We start from the raw sequence: 22,331 nt of genomic DNA on the forward strand, positions 1-22,331 counted from the left end.
AATTATTTTTTATTTTATTTATAAATAATTTGAAGCATCTTGATTGAATTTCAATTAAACAATTTGGTAATTTATTTAATGATTTAAAACTAACAATTATTCAATTAAACAATTACCTATTTAATTTTAATTGATATTTTATTTAACGATTTTTAGAGTTTTTTTTTTTTTTTTTTTATAAAAACTCTTTTTATGTCAATTAATATAATTTTTATATTAATAAATATTTTATAGACTCTTTTTATAAATGTACACACAAATTTATAAGTATGTACGACGACAATACTTATTGTTGCTATGGAGAGGAACCTGTACAAGTTATTAAAAAGGATAACAATTCGATCTTCATTATAAAGTTTGTATATTCAACAGCCATGCAAAAAATACATAACAAACTATAAGACACAAAAGTATACATATATGGTCCTTTCTTTTTATAATGAAAATACTTATTGTTGATATGGCTCAATATTTTAAGCAAACATAAAGTTTGTATATTCAAAAGCCATGCAAAAAATACATAACAAACTACAAGACACAAAAGTGTATATATATATGGTCCTGTATCCAAAAGGATGAAGTTTGTGTGTATATATATGGTCTTGTATCTATATAATTATACAATTATAAGCTCTTTTGTTGGTTGGATCCAAGGGCTGTTTGTTGGTTGGTTTCACATGCACTTGAACGAAATACCAAACTAAATGCTTCCTAACGTAAAGAATTTTGGTCCAACGTAAACAAGTTAGTTATTGGAACAATATACCCTACCATAAAAAAAGTTCATATTCCCAGTATTGTGAAAATTTATGCAAATTCCCTGGTCAATAATTTTGACCAAAATTTTTCTAAAATTCCAAAATACCCTTAAGGTTATTTTAGGTATTTTATTTTCCTAAGAGTAAAAATAAAAACTAAAAATAAAAATAAATAAAATTTGAAAAATGCCTTATTTTTATTTATTTATTTTTTTAAAAAAATTTATTATTAAATTATTATTATTATATATATTTATTTCTTTTTAAGAGAATTTTAGGTATTTCAGTTTTCAAATTAAAGAATTATTCTTATTTGCTCAAATTGACGAATGTAGAGGGGGTTTTGAATACCGGAAGAATAATTGAACATTTTTGTATATAGTAGGGGTAATTTGCACTTTACCTAATAATATAACACATAAGCCCATGTAAAAACATTACTATTGTCAAAATTAAGACTCCAACTAGAAATAACACATATTCACTTTAAAGATCCAAGTTAAAAGCCCATTAAAAAAAAAAAAAAACCCCTAATCTAATTTCAAATCTATTGACCACATTTTGCTCCGCCCTTTTCAATGTATTGGGCATATTCTGTAAAGGATGATCCTCTCGTAACTCCGTTCTTGCCCTCGTCATTAGAAATAGTAGTGTTTTCCTTATCATAATATGAAAAGAAGAATTACTATTTTTCTTATCAAATTGTTCAATTTGGCTCTAAATTTTTTGAAATCATTAAAATTGATTTGGTTCCAAAAAAATTTCAAACCTGTCCAAATCAAACCGTAGGCATTCTTAAAAAATAATACTACTTTTCTTGTCATAATAGAAAAAGAAGGGCTATATTGTAGAAAAGAATTTGTCCTAAATATTAAATATTTTTAAAATCATTTAAAAAAATTGCGTATTTTTCACGAGCTATCCGGTTATTATATAGCCGTTAGTTTGTTTAAAAGAATTGCTTATTGTTCAGGAGCAGCTAGGTTTTATCCCCACAACCACCGCCCCTTTTATAAAAGAGTTCCAAACCCTAATCTCTCTCCAGAACTCACCGATTTCCCTTGCTAGTAAAAAGTTTTGTGCAATTTGTTTTTGAGTGTGCTGATTATTGAAGACTCAATTGCGTATTAATCACGAGTGTTTTTTCCTTACCACCGCCCCTTTTATAAAAGAGTTCTAAAACCTAATCCCATTCCAGAACTCACCGATTTCTCTTGCTAGTAATAAGTTTTGTTGATTATTGAAGATTCAATTGCGTAATTGCGTATTCTTCACGATTGTTTTCTCCCTACCACCGCCCCTTTTATAAAAGAGTTCTGAACCCTCATTCCTTTCCAGAACTCACCAATCCCTTTCCAGAACGATCGATTCTCTTGCTAGTAGTAAATTTTGTGCAATTTGTGTGTGTATTGATTGAAGATGGTATATCGAAGGAGTCAAGAATGGTACACACAGCGTGGTCTTTGTGATGGATTGCTATTGCCATTCGCACCATCTGATATGATTTCCTTGAATGTAACTGTACATAATTATACATACAACAGTGGTATGGTGGAAGTCAATCGCTCTACCAACACCTATTGGTACCCTGTGCCGGCTTCTTTGCTAGAATTTGACGACTTGTCACGCAGATTCTTCAATCACTACGTGTTCCGCAAGGGCGTCACCGTGGATGACCGGATGTGCGATGACATCCTCGCTTTCTCGCGCCGCATGCACCGGGAAAGAAGTCATATTCCCGAGACCGCCACACCCATAGCTATACTTAACGTAGTAATCAAGACATGGCCGTCCTTCCGTGGAAGCTCTGATGATGATCCTATGGAGATAGACGAGGTTGAATCCAATATTCATGATGATTTGCCACTGATTCAGTTTCTACGAGCGGCCCTGGATCGGGCTACCAATGGGTCAATGGATCGGGCTATACAGGACGACTATGTCGCGTTGAAGCTGGTACCCGCAACTCAATCATCCATCGACGCCTTGGAGAAGACGACATTCTATCGCTCTTGCACCATTTGTCTGGAAGAGTTCTCGGATGAACAGTCCATCACTCGCATGCCCTGCTCTCACGTCTTTCATGGAGATTGCATTACAAAGTGGCTTAACACATCCCACTCTTGTCCACTTTGCCGTTTCAAGATGCCAACAACTTCTTCATGTACCTAGGTTGTATTTTTCTATGTTCATGCTTTGTTATATCAATCGATTTGTATGCAATGAATTTGTTTTGGTATAAAATGATGATGATGATGGTGGTGGTCTGTTTAGGCACTTTTGGTATTTCTTATGTTGTTTTTTTTGTGATAATGGTAAAATTGTTTGTTCAAATGTCAAAACTGATTTTAAGAACAATAAACAATTTACATTGTTTGTTAACCTTAACTTTTTTACAAAAAAAATCAAACACATTCCTTGAGAACCTACCTATATAATTTGTCAAACACAAAATTGTAATATACTCTCTCATAAAAAAAGAGTCTAATATGAAACCAATTACAACAATATACAGACATATGTATATATAATAGTAACCACCACAACAACAACAGTTATAGATTAAATGTAGAATTATGTTAAACTTTCATGTATAATTATGGATTCAATACTCATCATCAGTACATGCTTATAGCCAATTGACCTGAGTCCCCAAGGAAGCAAAAGAAAAAATAAAAAATAATAAAAATAATAATAATAATAATAATAATAATAATAATAACAATGACAACGACTATGACAAAGAAGAATTACATAATCAGCTAGAGAGCCCATGAGCTGCTAATAAACTGAGCTTGAACTGTTGTGGTTAGGACAAACTTGATTTTCAACACCTTTAATTTAACTGAACAGAGCTCAACAAGCTAATCCTTGACACAACATGGTTCATTTGCATCCAAAGCTAAAACATTAAAGGGAATCCCTCAGATTTGGGTTTGCAAACTGAGGTCCAGGCAACCCTTGCACCAGTTCACTACTACAAAATATACCTATAATGACAAAAGTTTAGCAGCATTTATTAAAAAATGCTGCCATTTAACAATTTCTAATAAGTGAGCACGTGATTGCCGTGCACATTCTTTCTTTATTTTTTATTTTTTCATTTTGCTCCTCACTATTTTTTTTGGGCAAGTAAAACAAAATTCACTCGGTCTCTTCTCACCTCACTCCCTCAGTACCAAAATCAAATTGAAATCCTAGGAATGAGATTCTCTCACTAGCAGAGTTTCTTCTCTCCGTTACTAAGATTTTCAATTAAATCTTCATTTACATTTAGGAGAGAAATCAAAACTGAGCCCTAGGAGTGACATTCTCTCGCACGATCTGAGCAGGAAAAACTCTCTCCTCAACAGCTTCATTTACATTTCACAGAGAAATCGAAACCAAACCAAGCTGAGTTCATTAATCGGTCTGTTCTATTTGATTTTGGAGCTAAATCGATGTCTGATTCGTCCAAAATTGCCAACGATCAGCATTATATTCATGTTCGTCCACTCACAGGTAAATTCTATCAGATTCGCTTCATTTTTGTCAGGATTCATCTTTAATTGGAGATTGATGTTATTATTATATGAAACCCTAGCTTTCTAAGAGTTTGAATATGGTTTTAGAACTTGTTTACATTTGCAAAATTATGATGAATTCGATCTTGTTTATTGCTGAGACTTTTTGTGCTTGTGTTAAATGTCAGTTGTCTACTTTCTTACTTGTTTTTTCTCTAGCATTATTTATTTTCATTAAATCATTGAATGAACCTCTGAAAAATGTGTATTTTTCTGTACTCTGCCAGGATTAATTCCACACCAGCTTGAATTATTAGGCTACATTGGTGATAATGATACCTTTATCAAGTTCTAAATCAAATTTAATGTTTGGGTCAAATCGTTAGCCATCAAGGCAACTTTTGATACATAATTTGTCATAAATGTGATTCAATCATTTTCTTTTTTTATTTCATTTTCCATGTTATTTCTGATTTGCTTTTTTATTCTAAAATTCAAATTAACAATTCATAATTTGTTTGGTTTTGACATATAATGTGATTTTTGTTTCCATGATGGGTTTGATTGTGGTGTAAAATCATGCACCTTTTTGTTTCCATGTTGTGTAAGATATTAATATTGGTTTGATAAAATGAAAACAGATCAATTGCTGCTTGTTTTCCAAAATTGTTCCTTTAATTACTAACCAATGAGCCTTGGCTCTGTCGGTGCAACAATTTCTTTTAGGGATTTACGTTCTCTAAGCTTGTCAATGAGCCCTGGCTCTCAGTCAAGTCGTGTCACAACTTCAAGGCAGATCTCACCTCCTGGAGCTGGATGTATAGCCATGGAAACAAAGAAAAGAAGGTCTTCAAAAGTGGCTCAAAAGCAACTTATTCATAGGAAGTCCATTGACACGTTTGGGCAGAGAACATCACAGTGTAGAGGTGTTAAAAGGTTAGTTCATGCCTAATTCTATAACCCCCTTTTTATTTTATTTTTTTTTTTTTTACGTCCTTGGTCTCATAGATGGTGTATGTTTATACGTCCCTCAGACGTAGATGGACTGGTAGATATAAAGCTCATATATGGGACTATAGTTGCAAGAAGAAAGGAAGCCAATGTTAGTCAATAAAAATAGATTTTTACACTATCTTATTTGGAAGTATTTCTTTTGGAGTGGCTTGTTTTATTTGACTGTTGCTTGCTAATTCTTAATTGTTATGCTCATACTTGTTCGGGACTCTATTCCTATCAAATGACGCAATTTCTTCAGTTTCAATAACCAACATTTATGAATTATGTATGAACGACCATGTTCATGTGTTCACTTAATTAATCACTCTAACATATGGATTTCAGAAAGGTTATGAATCTATGATATGGAATAGAAACCTGCAAGAGCCTATAATCTTGCTGCTCTTAAGTATTGGGGACCTTCAATCCAAATTAACTTCTCGGTACGATTCGATTTGATTCAATCCCACTAGGCCACAGGCCTTCATGCTCTATTAGTCTGTTGATGCTTCTCAGATTGACTAAAACATAATGTTTATGCTGCTTTGAACAGCTGAAAAATTACCAGCAAGAACTCGAGGAAATGCAGAACACAAGCCGTCAAGAATTTGTTGCTCACTTGAGAAGATAAAACTGTTGACAAATCCTTCTACAATTGTGACTATGCTTAAAAAATTTATAAGACTAATGTTCACATTTTCCCCTTTTTTTATTTTCCAGGAAAGGTAGTGGTTTTTCTAGGGGGGCTTCGATATACCGAGGATTGACAAGTTTCTATTAAAAATCATTTTCTATTAGATCATTTACAACAGCTGAATATATATATAGGCATCATCAGCATGGAAGATGGCGAGCTCGGATGGGCCGCATAGCAGGAAACAAGGACCTTTATCTTGGGACATTCAGTTAGTATCTTACACTCTTCAATAATTTTAAAATGTATTTCATTAATGAGTGCATTTGATTATTTAGTTTGTAAATCCTATAATCATGATAAAATGAACAAGTATTAAGAGTATAAAGTTGTATAGTTGTCTCTTCTAGGCTCTTGGTGTGCTTTAAGAATTTGGGAAGTTTTTTAAAAAAATTTAAATGTCATTCTCTGCTCTCTTGCTTCTTTTTCTTGAGCCACTAGTGTTGCTTTTATGGCGCTAATGATCAGTTGGTGATTTTCTGTAACACTGGACCTTTTTCCAAGGCTGTTTCTTTCAGTTAAAGTTGATAAAGGCAAACAAAAGCAATTTGTGGATAAAATGGTTGATTAAGAGGCTAAATATTTTTAGGAACTGCATCTTTTTGGCTAAGATCTAAATATTGTAATTTTTGTATAAGATCGTATGGTGGTGTTTGATGTGTTGGAGGATGACTTGAAGTTCACATAGAATGTGGTTTTGGAAGGGTTTAAAGGAGTATTTACGGTGATAGATGTGTGTAAGGGGAAGGGATGCTTTAAGGGGACGGAAGGGTGGTTCTTGGTGGACATTCCGTGGGTGGCATCATGTCTTTCTGGTGTGACCACAGTTACTAAGCTTATGGCAGAAATGAAGTTAGGGTTAAGAAGTAGTAATGGCGGTGAGAAGATGGTTGTGTTGAATTGTTAGGGGCTCATAAGAAATTTTTAATAAGAAAGATGGGTTAAGTGTAAATATGATGACTTCTTTGAACATTTTTAATAATATGATGATCATAACATAAAATATTTCAAATTTTTGGTTTTAGAAATAATTGTTATTGTTGTTGTGGAGTAGATTCAACTGTGTAGTTCATCAAACGATAAACTAATTATTTTCACAGCTCATTAATTATTATGATTTGTGAAGTTTTCATTATTAGGTTGATGAAAAATAATATTACTCTTAAAACATAGGATCATATATATAAAAAGATATATTTATTAGTTGTTGTGTTTGTATCTTAAGTTTTTACGATTTGTTGTGTCGTCAGTGTCGTATCCGTGTCCCGTATTTGTATCTATGGTTCTTAGGTGTTGAGAGAGAGAGAGAGAGAGTTGTATTTTTGAAAGGCTGCCAATTGGTTCATTCATAGAAGAATACTTTTCTAGTGGGGTTCTTTTGGTTTGTGTCTCAATAATACACTTGTTCAACTTAATACTTTTTGTAAGACAAGTGAAGTGATACAACCATACTCATACTTCCTTTCCTTTTCCAATTACGATACAAGTGCAATTTTATTTTATGATGATACATATTAAAATATATGTTTACATTTGTTGTCTCACCCTATCCATCCTAACTTTTTTGAGAATTGCCAATTTGCCACGAGTTGTCTATATCTTGTTGTATCCGTATCCATTGTCAATATCCATTCTTCCTAGGTGGTCATTTCATGCCAAAGCAAGAGATTGAGTGTACTGAAACTATCATTGGAGCTCTCTCTCTCTCTCTCACTCTCTCTCTTCTTCCCAACTGTTTTATCTTTCAAGGTTTGCGTTTCCTTCTAGAACAGCATTATAATATTCTCATTTTTTGCATGCTTTCTTTTAAAGAGTATAATATATTGATGCGATGCCTCTTTGCATTCCCTGCCCACACTTCTTCTACTCGTGCTTGCTCAGATTTTGATTGAACTGATATAACCATTTCACTCTTTATGGGCTTCCATTAGTGCAAAGGAAATAGTGAAAAACATTTCTTACTTGGTTGTATGCTTTGATTTTTTTCTCTGCTGATAATTAGGTTAATAAATCTCCATAATCACCGAGGCCTATGGCCTAGTGGTATCTCATCTCCTTTCAACATGAAAGGTAGAGGGTTCAAGTCTCCCCAAGAGGCATTGTGGGAGTTCTTTGCCAGAAAATAAAAATTCTCCATCATCATATCATTCATCCTTCTTTTGCTCACTAGACCAGCGAAATTAGAAGTAATTGTTAAAAGTTTCCAGGTCGTGCATGAAGAGGGGAGAAGATGAAAAATGAAATATCTCACCCCCCTTTTATAGAAATCTCAAAAAGTGCCCTGAACGGGCCCCGCCGGGTCCGAAAAAGTAAAATTTGAGCAGAGTCGCTCAAATGGCAAAACTTTGTGAACGAAAAAGATTCAAAATGATAAAATATGAACAACAAAAGAAACGGCGTCAAAAACCGAGTCTCGAGCAGAAAGTTATGCCTAAAACAAGTTTGGCTGTCCATCTATTTATTTGTCTTTTAAAGTTCTTTACCTAATATTCAGTTCCGCATTGCTCCTAACAATTTTCAAAATGGTTGATGAAGAACTAAGTATTTAGTTGGTGTAGTTATCCCGTTGACTTTTATTTTTCTATTAAATTTCACATTGCCAATTGATAAAATGTGTAGTGGCTTGGATGAGTAAGAGAGGGATCTATACCTCATTCTGCATGACCTTATCGTTATCTTGGTTAGAGTCGTGTTGGGAAATCTTTGTTAGGTTATCTTGCCCATGGGTAAATCACTCTTAGAATCTAACAAAAAAATTAGGTGTTTATGAATACACTTCTATTTTTGTTTTTTCATTACCAAAAATAGTTTGTTTTCTGGAACTTCCTAATTCTATTTATTTTACATTTTGCATGTTCCCTGTATGGTGGATTCTGCTACCAGCACACAAAATACCATAAGCATAAGTATGCCTTGTATTATCCTTTTTCTAGCTATCATCTGGTTAGTGTTGATGTCTTTTCTGTAAAGCCAAATTTTGGTGTTGTGCAGTTATTACTGTTCAAGTATTTGACCTTTTTATTTTGCTATCATATGTGAATTTTGTGGCTATTTCTATCTAAAATAGCTACATTTGTCTGTAGAAATAATTTTTATCTTTGGATTTTTTAAATTTCTGCTTGAAGACTATGCCGTGAATTGACGGTTTCTCAATAAAAGTTCATCTTATCACATGTTATTGCTGTTTGGTCATGCAGAAATATTGCAACTGTGCGATTAGGGTTTGTAGTCAAGGGACCGAGCTATCATGGAGGAGGGCCAGTCCTCCTCCCCCACACCGCCAGCAAGTTCTCTAGGCCGGAATCCGTCCCCTATTAAACCTACTTACCGTAGTTTTTTTGATGAAGCTCTTGCAACTTTTAAGAATCTAACCTATCACAAAGAATGCAGAGGGGTTAAAGTTTCTATTACTAAAGCGGATGTTGTTGAAGAAGTCGCTTTTTGGAAATCTTCTGTTGTTGGCTACATGATGGGTAAGAAACCGTATTACCCATACTTCAAATCCTTTGTGGCCAAATATTGGTCAAAAGACTTCACGTTGGTGTATTTAAAGGATGGTTTTTCCTGGTTCGATTCAAGAATGATTCTGATGTCCCTAAGGTACTGTCGAGGATCCATACGTTTGAAGGACGACCTATTCTCAAGAAAAGATGGGACAAAAATGTAAACTTGCAAAAAGAAATTCTAGAAACAGTTCCAGTGTGGTTACGCATCTATGACCTGCCGATGCACTGCCGGAACGAAGATTCAGTCTCAAAGGTTTGCTCATTCTTTGCAAAACCAATTTACATGGACGATCCTGAAACACACAGAGATAAAGGTCAGTTTGTAAGGGTAATGGTGGAAGTCAAAGTCAAAGATGATCTTCCAGACTCCATGGTTGTAGATATTCATGGCATTGATTGTCATGTTGAACTTGAGTATGAATGGAAACCTGTAGCGTGTAAACTGTGTCAACGAGTTGATCACAATGAAGAGAGATGTCCCCTTAAGGTTACACAACCCAAGGCCAAACCAAAGAAAACAGTGGATCAATATGTTATTAAGCAAAAAGGGAAGATGATTGAAGACAAGGATGCTAACCAAGTGATTGATGATATGCCTGCGAGAAGGGTTCAAAAAGAAGTCATAGTGCCTACTTCAAATACTTTTGCTCTTTTGGAGGATAATGAGGATGCTAATGTTGTGGTGACTCCATTGGAGGTGGTGGACAAAGAACAGTTGATAGAAGCTGAGGTTGCTGCTCATTTGGAGGAGGTTGAGAATTCTAATGATGTGGTGTCTCCAGTGGAGGAGGTGGAAAAAGGAAAGACTCTAGTTTTCGAGGAGGCTACATATTTGGAGGACAATGAAGATACTAATGGTGTGGAGACCCTAGTGGAAGTGGTGGATGTGGAAAATCCTAAGGCTGTTCTACATATTGCAGGGCAAGCTAATGCTACAGCTGATATTGGGGTTGATGATGTGATAGAGACAGTTGTGATTGAAGATTTATCTTTGGATGAGGATAGGCAGGTTCAGGAGACCCCAAAATCTCAAATGGGTAAAAACTCTGGTCCAAACCAAGAGACTCCAAGAGTGGGAAAACAATCCAAACAAAGAAATAAACCTTATGTGCCTCCATCAGATAGAATAACAAGGGGAATGCAAGCAGGCAGTGGTTCACTGCCATTGTCTCAATAATGTTAGGAGCATGGAATGTGAGAGGTCTTAATAAACCTCCCATGCAAAAGGAAGTAAAGCAGTGGATACTTGAGAATAAGTTTGCTTTTGCTGTCCTTGAACTAGAGTGAAAGAAGGTATGGCATTCAAAATTCAGAAAAAAATAAGCCCTCAATGGAGCTGGATGGCTAACTATAAGTCTCATTATTTGGGAAAAATCTGGATTGGTTGGAATGGAGCTCTATTTGATGTGGATTTAATTAATGAAGATGCTCAAGCTATGTTAGTTCAAGTAAAGCATATTGTGTCTAGTAAAACTGTTTACATCACTGGTGTTTATGCTGCCAATAGAGTTAAAGAAAGAAGAGAATTGTGGAAATCTCTTAAAACTCAATCAGAAATTATTTCAGGTCCTTGGATTGCTATGGGAGATTGGAACATTATTAGATACAGTCATGAAAAGAAAGGGGGTCTTCGCATTCCTCAATGTCGACTGGATGATTTTAATAGGCTGATTCAAGATATAAGTATGGATGATCTTCCCATAAATAATGGGGAGTGGTCCTGGAGTAATAAACAGAACTTACAGTCAAGGATTAAGCAAAGTTGGATTGAGTGTTTGTGAATTCTTCCTGGCTGCAGCAATTTAATGACTCCAAGGTTTCCCTCACACCAGCTTCATTGTCTGATCACTATGGGATGGCAATTCAGTGGTATTTTGATTGTTCAACTGGTCCAAAACGTTTCAAATTCCTCAAGATTTGGTATTCAAATGATGATGTGGTTCCAGTTATTTCTACGGCATGGGAGATGAATGTCACAGGCAGCCCCTTCTATGTGCTTCAGAAAAAATTAAGGGCTGTAAAGGCTGTTGTGAAGGAGTGGAACAAGACTAAGGGTACAGCATCTGAACAAATTCAAGTAGCTAGAGTTAATTTGCATTCAGCTCAAATGGATCTATTAACATAGCCAGATGATCAAGCTTGTATAGATAGAGAAAGAGATTTATCTGGTAAATTGCAGCATGCTCTTGATCTTGAAGAAATTTATTGGGCTCAAAAAGCTAGGATAAAATGGCTCCAAGCGGGTGACAAATGTACTGCCTTCTTTCACAATGTGGTAAGGCAAAGGAGATGCTTCAATTCTATTACTCAATTTCAAAATTCCAATGGTGAGATCTCTGCAGACCCTAATACCATCAAAGAATGGTTGGTTAAATTCTATAAAGCCTTGTATAAGAAACAAGATGAAGCTGAAGTTGAACTGCAGGCACCTAGAAAGGTTTTAAGGGATGAAGATGCTCAGAATTTCGACTGTGATATAACAGCAGAGGAAATAAAGGGTGTTGTCATGCAATTTCTGCCTGATAAAGCACCAGGTCCAGATGGATTTCCTGCCAGATTCTATCAACATTTTTGGAGGTTTATAGGACAAGATGTGATCAATGCTGTGAACCATTTTTTCACTGAATGCACCCTTCCTCAAGTTATTAATTCCACCTTTCTTACCCTCATTCCAAACGCAAATCATGGTGACAAAATTGCCAACTACAGGCCCATTGCCTTGTGTAATCTTGCTTATAAAATTATCTCAAAAATTCTAGCAAATAGACTGAGCAAAGTGCTCCCCAGTATCATTGGATCTGAGCAAGTAGCTTTCATTAAAGATAGAAGGCTACATGATAATACTCTTCTTGTTTCTGACTTAATAAAGGGGTTTGGAAAGAAATATGGTGATCCAACTATTGCTTTGAAAGTTGACTTGAAGAAAGCATATGATTCTGTTGATTGGAATTTTATTCAGAGAGTGTTACAAGGACATGGATTTAGTGATAAATGGATCAAATGGGTTACTGTATGCATCACCTCTCCAAAATTCTCAGTTCTGTGTAATGGAGTGCCTGCTGGCTTTTTCTCCACTTCCAGAGGCATAAGACAAGGCTGCCCTCTCTCTCCACTGCTATTTGCATTTGTCACAGAATATTTCAGTAATATGATGGAGACAGCTATTGTTGAGGGTAAGATTAAAGTGTCCAGGGTAGTGTCACAGACAAACATGAAAATGTCACACACTTTTTATGCTGATGATCTCTTAATGGTGGTCAAAGCAGATATTTCAACTGTCAAGGCAATTGATGTTATCTTTCAACAGTTCAAACAATCTATTGGGCTTCCGGTTAACAAGGAGAAAAGTACAATTATCTTTTCTAAATCAGTGAGAGGTAAAAGAAGGATATCTAACATTTTGCAGTTTCAAACTGAAAATTTCCCTTTCAAATATCTTGGATTGCCTTTGTCTAATAATAATTGGAGAGCTGGAGATTTCAGAATGCTCTTGGACAAGATTAATGGGAGATTAACTCGTTGGAATACCATCAATCTCTCTATGGCAGGACGAATTGAATTGTTGAGGTCAGTTTTATATTCTTATCTCTACCACTGGGTGTTTGGATTTAAAATCCCTTGGGAGGTCAAGATTGATTTGGAAAGGAGATTCAAGCATTTTTTGTGGAGTGGAAAACTCGATGTCAAAAAAATTTCTCAGTAAAAATGGAGCCAAGTGACTATGCCAATTTCAGAGGGTGGCTTCAATCTTAGAAAAATCCAAGACATAGATGTGGCTGCCAAACTGACTTTATGTTGGGATTTTGTTCAGCAAAAGGATAAATTGTGGATTCAATGGTTACATGCAAGGTATCTTCAAAGAGTTTCTTTTTGGAATGCTATTCCAAAAAATACTGATTTCCCTATTTGGAAACAAATTCTAGGGGTTAGACATTTGTTGTTACAAAACCTTGAGTTTAGGATAGGGGGTGGGCTGAAGTTCAAGATGCTTACAGACCCTTGGTGTGAAAATCAAACCTTAATTCAGAGATTTGGGGCTACATTACTTAGACACGTGGATAGACAAGCTTTATTAGCAGAACTTATTATCAATAGCAGGTGGGATAGACCTGACTTTCTGCCTGAGACAGTGTTTATTGTTATTCAGAGGATAAAGACTGTAGCAGGTTCAGACAGTATAGGTTGGAAGACTGGTGGATTTTCTCTGAAAGCTGCTTGGAACTCATGTAGATATGCAACTTCAAAAGTGACCTAGTGTGATCTTTGTTGGAAACATTGTAGGCCTCGAATTGCTGTAGGGGTTTGCATCATTTTACATAACAAAAATTTATCTTTGGTTAACTTGCAGAAACGAGGTTTTACTCTTGCTGCTATATGTCATAAATGTATGAGAAGTGAGGACTCCAATGATCATCTTTTTCGCACCTGTAGTTATGCTCAGAAGATTTGGCAAGAGCTTTTTTCTCTTCTACACGTGGATAATCCAAAATGTAATTCTCTCATGCAACTGGTGGAGTGGTTTGGGCTGCAAACCAGCTCAAAGTCAACAAAATCTAAAGTGCTGAGCTCAGTTTTTTCAACTGCTATTTGGAAAATTTGGGCTATCAGAATTGAAGTTCTGCACAATGGAGATCAACTTCAAGCTACTATTGTTGCACAGTCTATTGTTTGGGAAGTCTTGGCACATCTCAAAATTCGACTTGAAGATTTCCTTATCATTTTTTTATGAGGAAGGTTTTGTTTTTCATGGTTGTATTGCTGGGGCTTGTTTAATGTGTTTGTCCGAGAGATGTGTTGCTGATTTGCTACCGAGTTAATGATCAAATGGTTTTTAGAGGTTTTCTCAACACGTTGGATTAAATGCTCAGTGTGATAATGATGGGGTTTTTGGTTTCTTAGCTGGATTTGGTGCTGATCTGATGTCATGATTTGTTCAGCATCAGAGTTTGTTTTTTTTTTTTTTTCAGCTTCAGAGTTTTTATGTTTTAAGCAAATTATATAAATTAGGAAAAGAGGGAACTAGGAAATAAATAAATATAGTTTATTGTCTATCTCCATAATATTCCAATAAAATATCAATTTTAGTAGAATAATGTGAAATTAGTATGGTAAAATGAACAAGTTTTTATAATTTTCAAGAAAAGTATATCATATGCATACACCATAAATGAGTCAGACATGGTGAAAAAAAAATTAATGCAAATAAATAGTAAAGCATGGTACTTAAAAAGAAAATAAGGACTATGTGATTATAATTCATAAAATGTTTATAAAATTATCTAAAAGGATTTACACCATGAAATAATCTTAAAAAATAATAAAAATAGAAAAACGATAAACATTACCTTCGTTTCGTTATGAAAATAAATATCTCGTCACAACAGTTATGATCATACATCTCCTTTTGTAATGTGATCATGTGAACACCTAAAAACTAACAAAGGAAAAAAAATAATAATAATAAATAAAATAAAATAAAATCTTTATTTTTTAACGAAATTAAGACACGTTATAACCATTACATAGTTAGAAAAAATTATATTAAAAATTATCACCATTACATTGATAGATAAGATTACTTTTAGAATTGCACATTAGACTAGCAAAAATCTTTCATTTGCAGGCAGACTTCAACTTGTTAGAGCTATCATATTCTCTACTCAGATGTATGGAGCTCTAAATTAATTCTACCAATGAGCATTATTCATGAACTTGAAAGTATCTTTAGTGTTTTCCTGTGGTCTGATCCAATGCTGAAAAAAACTTGCGCTAAAGTTGCTTCGAGCAGATGATGTCTACCTAACAGGCCTGGAGGACTTGGTTTACCAAACATGCATACATGGAATGAGAGTGCTGTTATGAAGCATTTTTGGCACATTTACAGCTCAAAGGACATGTTTTGGGTCAAATGGATCCACACCTATCTTCTCAAAGGCAGAAGTATTTGAGATGTTAAAGTTCCAGGTCAATGTTCATGGAGTTGGAGAAGACTTCTCGGCCTCAAAGACACAAATCTACCTTCTTGTCAAGCTAGAAATTAGTGATGGAACCTCAGCCAATTTCTGGTTTGACAACTGGTGCTCTCTTGGACTACTGCAGCATCTTGTCCAACCACAGCAAATAGCAGGAATGGAGTTTGGCAGCATGACAAAAGTCAGCTCATTCATCATCTCTAACACATGGTCCTTCCCTACAACCATCCTCAATCATCTACCACAGCTACAAAGCATTGTCTCATTACCTATCCCCAATCCTAGCATCAAGGATAAGTTCATTTGGCTACCCTCAAACTCCAGTCAGTTCTCTATCTCCAAAACAATGAAACACTTCAACCAAGAACATCTTACTTTGCCTTGGCCACACCTAGTTTGGTCCAAACGATGCATTCCTAAACACTCCTCTACACTTTGGGTTGCCATTTAACACAAGCTACCAACTCTCAAGAGAAGGTGCACAGCTCACATCAACTCTACATTGTGTACTATTTGCAACACTGAAGCTGAATCACATAATCACCTATTCTTCTCTTGTTCATTTGTCAAGCCTTTGTGGAGCTTTTTTCAAGCAAGATGTGGATTCTACATCCAACCATCCTCTTGGGCACAATTTATTATTTAGGCATCATCACATCATTGGAGGGGAAATTCACAATTCCAAAGCAATACAATATCCAAACTGGGACTTGCAGCCCTTGTCTACCATATCTGGACTGAGAGAAACAGCAGAATCTTAAAAAAGAAAGCTCTCAGTTCCAACTCAATCCTACACCTATTCTTGGAGACAGTTCGAGCAAAGCTACTCTCTTCCACAATCACTGATTCCCTCAACACCACTAGAATTGCATTGGAATTGGATCTTCCTGAATCAGCAGTTTGTCCACCCGCTAAACCACCAGACTTGAGGCGCCAGATTGATCTCACCACTGCTGGAAATCAGTTCCATGATCACCGAATTGTTTTGTTGATCTTTATTATCACGCACTATTGTTGTTGGGCTGAGTTTTATGTCTTCAATGTTGTATTTTGTTGGTAAATATATATACTTCATGTAATGTTTAAGATATAACAAACCTTATACTAATATGTCATGAGATAATTAACAATATGCTAAGAAATTATTAATTAAATATGCAACTCTATATTTAATCAAATATGCAAAATAAAGAAATAAAATAATAATAATAAATAAAGAACCTAGACCGAGGCTAGTATTGGATATTATGTCCTTAAAACAGATTCGCACCGCTATGGTGCTTACGGACTCAGTAGCGTCTATCTCCCATGATACAACGGTCTACATCCACTAGTAGCAGCACTACAAACTCATGGATACGGCGAACCTTCTCCGTGTAATACTCTCTCTGACTCAAAAAATGCATATATACTATATATAAATACTGAATTGACTGCAATCCGAACCAAATGGTTCGGACCAATATTAATATGGCTCGATGAAATTGGATTAGGGTTTAAATGGTTCGGACCACTTAACCTATGGTTTGAACCCACTTGGGTTGGGTTCAAGTCTAGAGAGGGAGATAGAAGAAAATGAAAATGAATGATTTGCAAATGATCCAAAGGGGGGTATTTATAAGCAACAAGGTGCCTTTTCGGATTGGGTGCAACCCTTTGGAAAAAACTAAAAAGTAGTTTTTAATTAATGTGCCTTTTCGGATTGGGTGCAATCCTTTGGAAAAAACTAAAAAGTAGTTTTTAAGTAAGTGCCTTTTCGGATTAGGTGTGTATCTTCATCATTGGACACAACCATTTATATGTGTCTCTTCATACTGGACATATCCACTCCAATTGGTTGCAATGGTTCACATAGTGTCTATTCACCAATAGACACATCCACTCCAATAGGTTGCAATGGTTCACATAGTGTCTATTCACCAATAGACACATCCACTCCAATAGGTTACAATGGTTCACATGAATAATTATGTGTGTTGGTTTTAAGTTGCAATCCTTTAGAAATAGATGCAAATTTTTGAAAAACAGATGCAACCCTTTAGAAATAGATACAATCCTTTAGAAATAAAACTAACTTTTAATTTAAATTCAAAAACTAACCACCCATTTAAATAAGCCCAGCCCAAAATTAAAGGCCCAATCCAATATTCCATTTAGTAAAAAGAATAATTGGACTTTACAATTAGGCCCAAGCCAAAGCCCAAATTTGGCTTATTTAAATTTCAATTAATTTCAACATTTTTTTCATGTGGGATAAACACTTCCTACATTTTTTTCATGTGGGACAAACACTTCCCACATTTTGCATACTCATTTAAGCTTATCAAAACACCACACTTTGGAGCTAATTTCTCATTCACCCGAAAATGGATTTGAGAAAATAAATATACCACATTTATCTCCTTACGGAGAGAAATGCGCTCGTTTAGAGATCCGCAAAAAATTATTAGTGGAATCTATTCCAAATTTCATCCAAAGTTTATGTTTTTAATGCCTTCGTTTCCAACAATCCCCCACATGAATGGAAATTTGCGTAAAATGCAAAAGATGATCATGCAGACACTAGAGAGAGTATAGTCGGAAAGTTGCTGCATCAAGATAGGTAGCTTTTGGCTTTGAACCTTCCCTAATGTATTGCTATTGGATTTACTAGCTAACCAGTGAACGCGATATCTTGAACTGTTCAGCCGTTTGTGTAAAGCAAGACAATAACAAACACACAATACCTTTCCTCACAAAGTTGGTGTAACGACCAGGGTTTTTATTCAACCCGGTGCGTCAGTAATGACCCGAAAGTTTAACCCGAAAACGGATCCAGATGCGGAAGCAAGAAATAAAACAACGGTCTCCCAAGGCACTATACGCCCTAAGACACTTTGATGACCTCCCATGAGGTCACGGAACCCAAAGAAACCAACTGTGAAGGCAAAAGATTGGAAAAATAATAATTAAGCCTCCAGGGGCAAAGTAGTCAATTTACAGATGAGATGAGAGATTTGACTCTAAACAAGTCAAATGAGGTCCACACAACCTAAACTAATCATTTGACAATATTCCAAGAGGTTCTAAGAACTTTGAACAAGAATCCCACAAGAAGACCTTTCCCTGTTTGAACCAAATCCCGACACTACTTCACTAAAACATGAATAACTCCCACGATGATTTGAATCTGAGAATGGCATACCATTGGAAATTTGACTCAAAATTCATGAATTTAGGCTTAAGAATCACCCCATTTCGGTTAGAAATAAAGAAGATATAACCATTTGAAGTTGGAACAGGAGTGCTGAAACAAAATCTGGAGATGCTGAGGTATAAAGGCTATTTCGGTTGACCGAAATAGAGTTTCGGTCGACCAAAACTCACAGAGACTTTTCCAAAGTCTTGTTTTTGAGTGATGGTTGTTTCAGTTGACCGATTTGAGCCATCGGTCGACCGAAATGGAGTTTTAGTCGACCGAAACTCCTCGAAAGGCTGCTGAAACTCTACAAACATGTGAGATTTGCGAGGGGACCTATGGGATTCATTCTATTCATATGCATAGGTCAAAAACTGATCCTTTTTAAGGAGAATTGAGCATATGAGCATGCACACAAGTGTAAAATGGTATTTAAGACGCGTCCCAATGGCCCGCGGACTCAAAATAACTTTAATGCAAAATATGACTCCTCAATGGCCAAAAATGTCTTAAAATGCAATAAGCGAAGCCAAAATGCAAAACCTAAAATGAAATGGGGTTTGGCCCTTGGCCACACCTCATACATAATCATAGAGACCCTATAAAGAAAAAGAATGGAATTCCTATACCCGATGCAAAAGTTATGAAGTAATGACTTAGCATTTTTCAATATTTTCATAATAAACCTTAAAAACAAAAGTGCATAGAATACAAATAAGATGCCATTGGCCTATGGCCTCAACTCATACATGTCAAATACATTGTAAAGAGTGTACTTATGTACACATTACATAAATGGAATCAAATATACATATTTTGACATATAAGACTATAGGTGGCGTTTCAAGCCAACCTTTACAAGAATTAAATATCTTCAAGTCTATAATCATCCAAGCAATGACGAACATCACAAACCAAGTCTTCGTACCTGAACAAATCCCCCAGTCACCTCGGGGTGAGTAAACAAGTTTACTTGTAGAAAATGAGCATGCATCGACTCGATTTCTTTCAGATTTTTAGACTAACATAATACAGTTCAAAAGGGTCATGCCACCTAACGTCTATGTCAAATGTGAGACTCAGGGAGCATCCTAAGCTACCTCAGAGTGTAATCAACAAGGATCATGATATATATACATATATACATATATATATATATATATATATATACATACATATATGAAACGAATCAAGATTGGGATAACCTAAGGAGCACGATAAGAAGGATACTTGAATATTGATTAACATAAATTGCATTGTCAATACAATTAAGCAAGGTTTGGAATAATCCATACAACACGTCAACATGGTATTAGAATACAAGGATCACATTATCAATGCAATTTACATAATTGGGACATACCAATTAACATGACAAGAGTTATACATGAAATCAAGAACACAACATAATATCTATGCAATTAGACAAAGATGAAATCTTCTATACAACATGAAAAGAATCTTAAATCTTCAAGAAATGCAACACTTGACATTTAAGGAATGAAATCACGAATGAAGCATAAAATCTATGCAATGAACAAAGATGGGATATTCCATGAAACGCGAAAAGGAGAATACATGAAATCAAGGATAATGCATAATATCTATACAATGAAACAGGATTAGAGCATTTCACATACACGACAAGTTTAAATCTTCAAGAAATAGCAACTTGAAATTTAAAGAGTGAAATCAACCAATGTGGAAAACTCGGATATTGCCGGGATTAAAACCGTACTCTTGAGATCACTTTAGGGCTACTAACACATGAGTACCTTTTCCCTAGTGCGCACTATAGTTGTAGAGGGACATTCCCCTGTACTAGAACCAAGTCCTAGCCATGTCAATTCTTGATTGAATCCTAAGTCCCAAAATCAACAAGTTGTGCGAGTCAAGATTTTATCAAAATACAAGAAATACATTAACCACATTTCATGCACAACCAAGATTTTGGAACACACAAGTCATGCCTTAAGTTCTCAACTATGATTACATGTGAAATGTCAGGAAATCATAGTATGCATCTATATAGACTACAACCAAGATATATATATATATATCACATGGAATCTATCGAAGTACATATACCATAAGTATAAGATACATGATTCGATTACTTACTAAACAACACATGAGTAATTAAATCATTTCAAGACACTCATACTAGTTCATTAACTAACTTAATGAGATCAAGATACAAGGGGTCTAGATACATGATGAAAAGCTAAAAGCTCCATGAATACAAGTTAGAACCATGTGACCTAAGTTCCATACAAGGGAAACAAATAAATGTAAGTCTCAAAACTTATCCAATTATGCTCAATATAATACACGTGAAGGAACTTATCAAGAGAATCATGAATACCAAGCTAGTGACTTAAACATGCTCATGGAACCATTGAATGGATTTTAATTAATTCTTTTAATTAAAATCTCTAAATTTTGAAATTCATCCAAATGATCTCAAACTAATGTATATTATACCATATGCAAAGAATTGATTTAAGAGCATGCTACAAGTACATTCCATGTATGTCACGGCCATGAGTATTAAACTCTAATACTAGAAAAATAATAAATGAAAAGTTTCAAAACCTAATCAAATATTCTAGATTTAATATATATGAAAGTATATGATATGCACATCAATAATATTAAGTCGGAATTCAAATGAAATGAATAGTATACATGGAATAAATTAATTAATCAATTAATTAAATATTCTCTAGATTTTAAAACATCTCCGTTTAATCTCGAATTCACCTATGTTGAAGAGCATGTTAGGGCCTAATATAATATGCTAACATGTATTGATTTCAAGCTAGTTAAGGCCACATGAATTAATCTTTTATTCAAGATAAATATTAAATAAAATATTCATTACTTGTCCAAATGATCTAGATTTAATATATGTCAATGATCATGTCAAGAGGTAATTTAATATCATGCTACATGTTTAAACAAAGTTATGAACAACCGGAAAAATTAAATCTTACACAAAGAAATAATTAATCAAAGTTTCTAAATTTGACACAAGAACATATAAATGAGTTATAATAGCATCAAAAGCATGCAATATAACAAGAATATAAACTACAACACCCCCTACCTCAATTTGAGATGAATCTCAAAAGCTCACCGAAAGAAAAGTGCTCTGAATCTGACGATACCTAAGGGTTTTGTCGGGGACAACACGATGAACAAGAATCCGAAGGAAGCCCCATGAAAATTACAACTTGACTTCAAACCCGAACTCAACAAATGGTCAGAAATGGGCCCTAATAAGGGTGAAAGATGCGCGTCGTCAAGACAAGTATTAAACGGTAAGGCACTACGATGTTTCACTCGAGGGAAGTGACCGAATAATGAAGAAGAAGGGTGGCAGCCCCTTGGCTGCCATGGCTGCCGGCCAAGAGAGAGGAGAGAGAGAGAAAAATCTCATATTTTCTCTTAAGACCTCCTATTTATAGAAAATCTCAAAAAGTGCCCCGAAAGGGCCCCGCTAGGTCTAGAAAAATGGAATTTGAGCAGACGCGCTCAAATGGAAAAACTCTATGAATGAAAAAGATTCAAAATGAGAAAACATGAATTACGGAAGAAACGACGTCAAAAATCGAGTCCCGATCAGAGAGATATGCCCCAAACAAGTTTGGCATTAACCGGGGCTAGAAACTCTAAAACTGGAGAAAAACGACCAGAATGGAATTCTAAGAGTACATGACTC

General features: G+C 35.2%; 2 protein-coding genes across 6 annotated transcripts; both read left to right on the forward strand.

Moving 5' to 3' along the window:
- Positions 1-3,304: 3,304 nt before the first annotated feature.
- On the forward strand, positions 3,305-14,421 carry LOC132299877 (uncharacterized). Of its 5 annotated transcripts, none has more exons than XM_059796745.1 (5): positions 3,305-4,259; positions 4,549-5,197; positions 5,603-5,700; positions 5,811-6,162; positions 8,835-14,421. In XM_059796745.1, exon 5 carries the CDS (start codon positions 9,678-9,680, stop codon positions 10,632-10,634), a length of 957 nt encoding a protein of 318 aa, XP_059652728.1. In that variant the 5' UTR covers positions 3,305-4,259; positions 4,549-5,197; positions 5,603-5,700; positions 5,811-6,162; positions 8,835-9,677; the 3' UTR covers positions 10,635-14,421. The 5 variants fall into 5 exon arrangements, with proteins under 5 accessions (XP_059652728.1, XP_059652730.1, XP_059652729.1 ...); XM_059796747.1 differs by having other exon boundaries at positions 9,149-14,421; XM_059796746.1 differs by having other exon boundaries at positions 4,903-5,197.
- On the forward strand, positions 4,950-5,888 carry LOC132301245 (AP2-like ethylene-responsive transcription factor ANT). Its single transcript, XM_059798518.1, has 4 exons — positions 4,950-5,197; positions 5,270-5,363; positions 5,632-5,700; positions 5,811-5,888. The coding sequence occupies exons 1-4, from the start codon at positions 4,950-4,952 to the stop codon at positions 5,886-5,888; spliced, it is 489 nt and encodes a 162-aa protein (XP_059654501.1).
- Positions 14,422-22,331: the final 7,910 nt, after the last annotated feature.

This window comes from Cornus florida, unplaced genomic scaffold (assembly GCF_030987335.1).
Source record: "Cornus florida cultivar Cherokee Brave unplaced genomic scaffold, ASM3098733v1 CherokeeBrave_3.0.0_Hap2_Chr03, whole genome shotgun sequence".
Lineage (NCBI taxonomy): Eukaryota > Viridiplantae > Streptophyta > Magnoliopsida > Cornales > Cornaceae > Cornus > Cornus florida.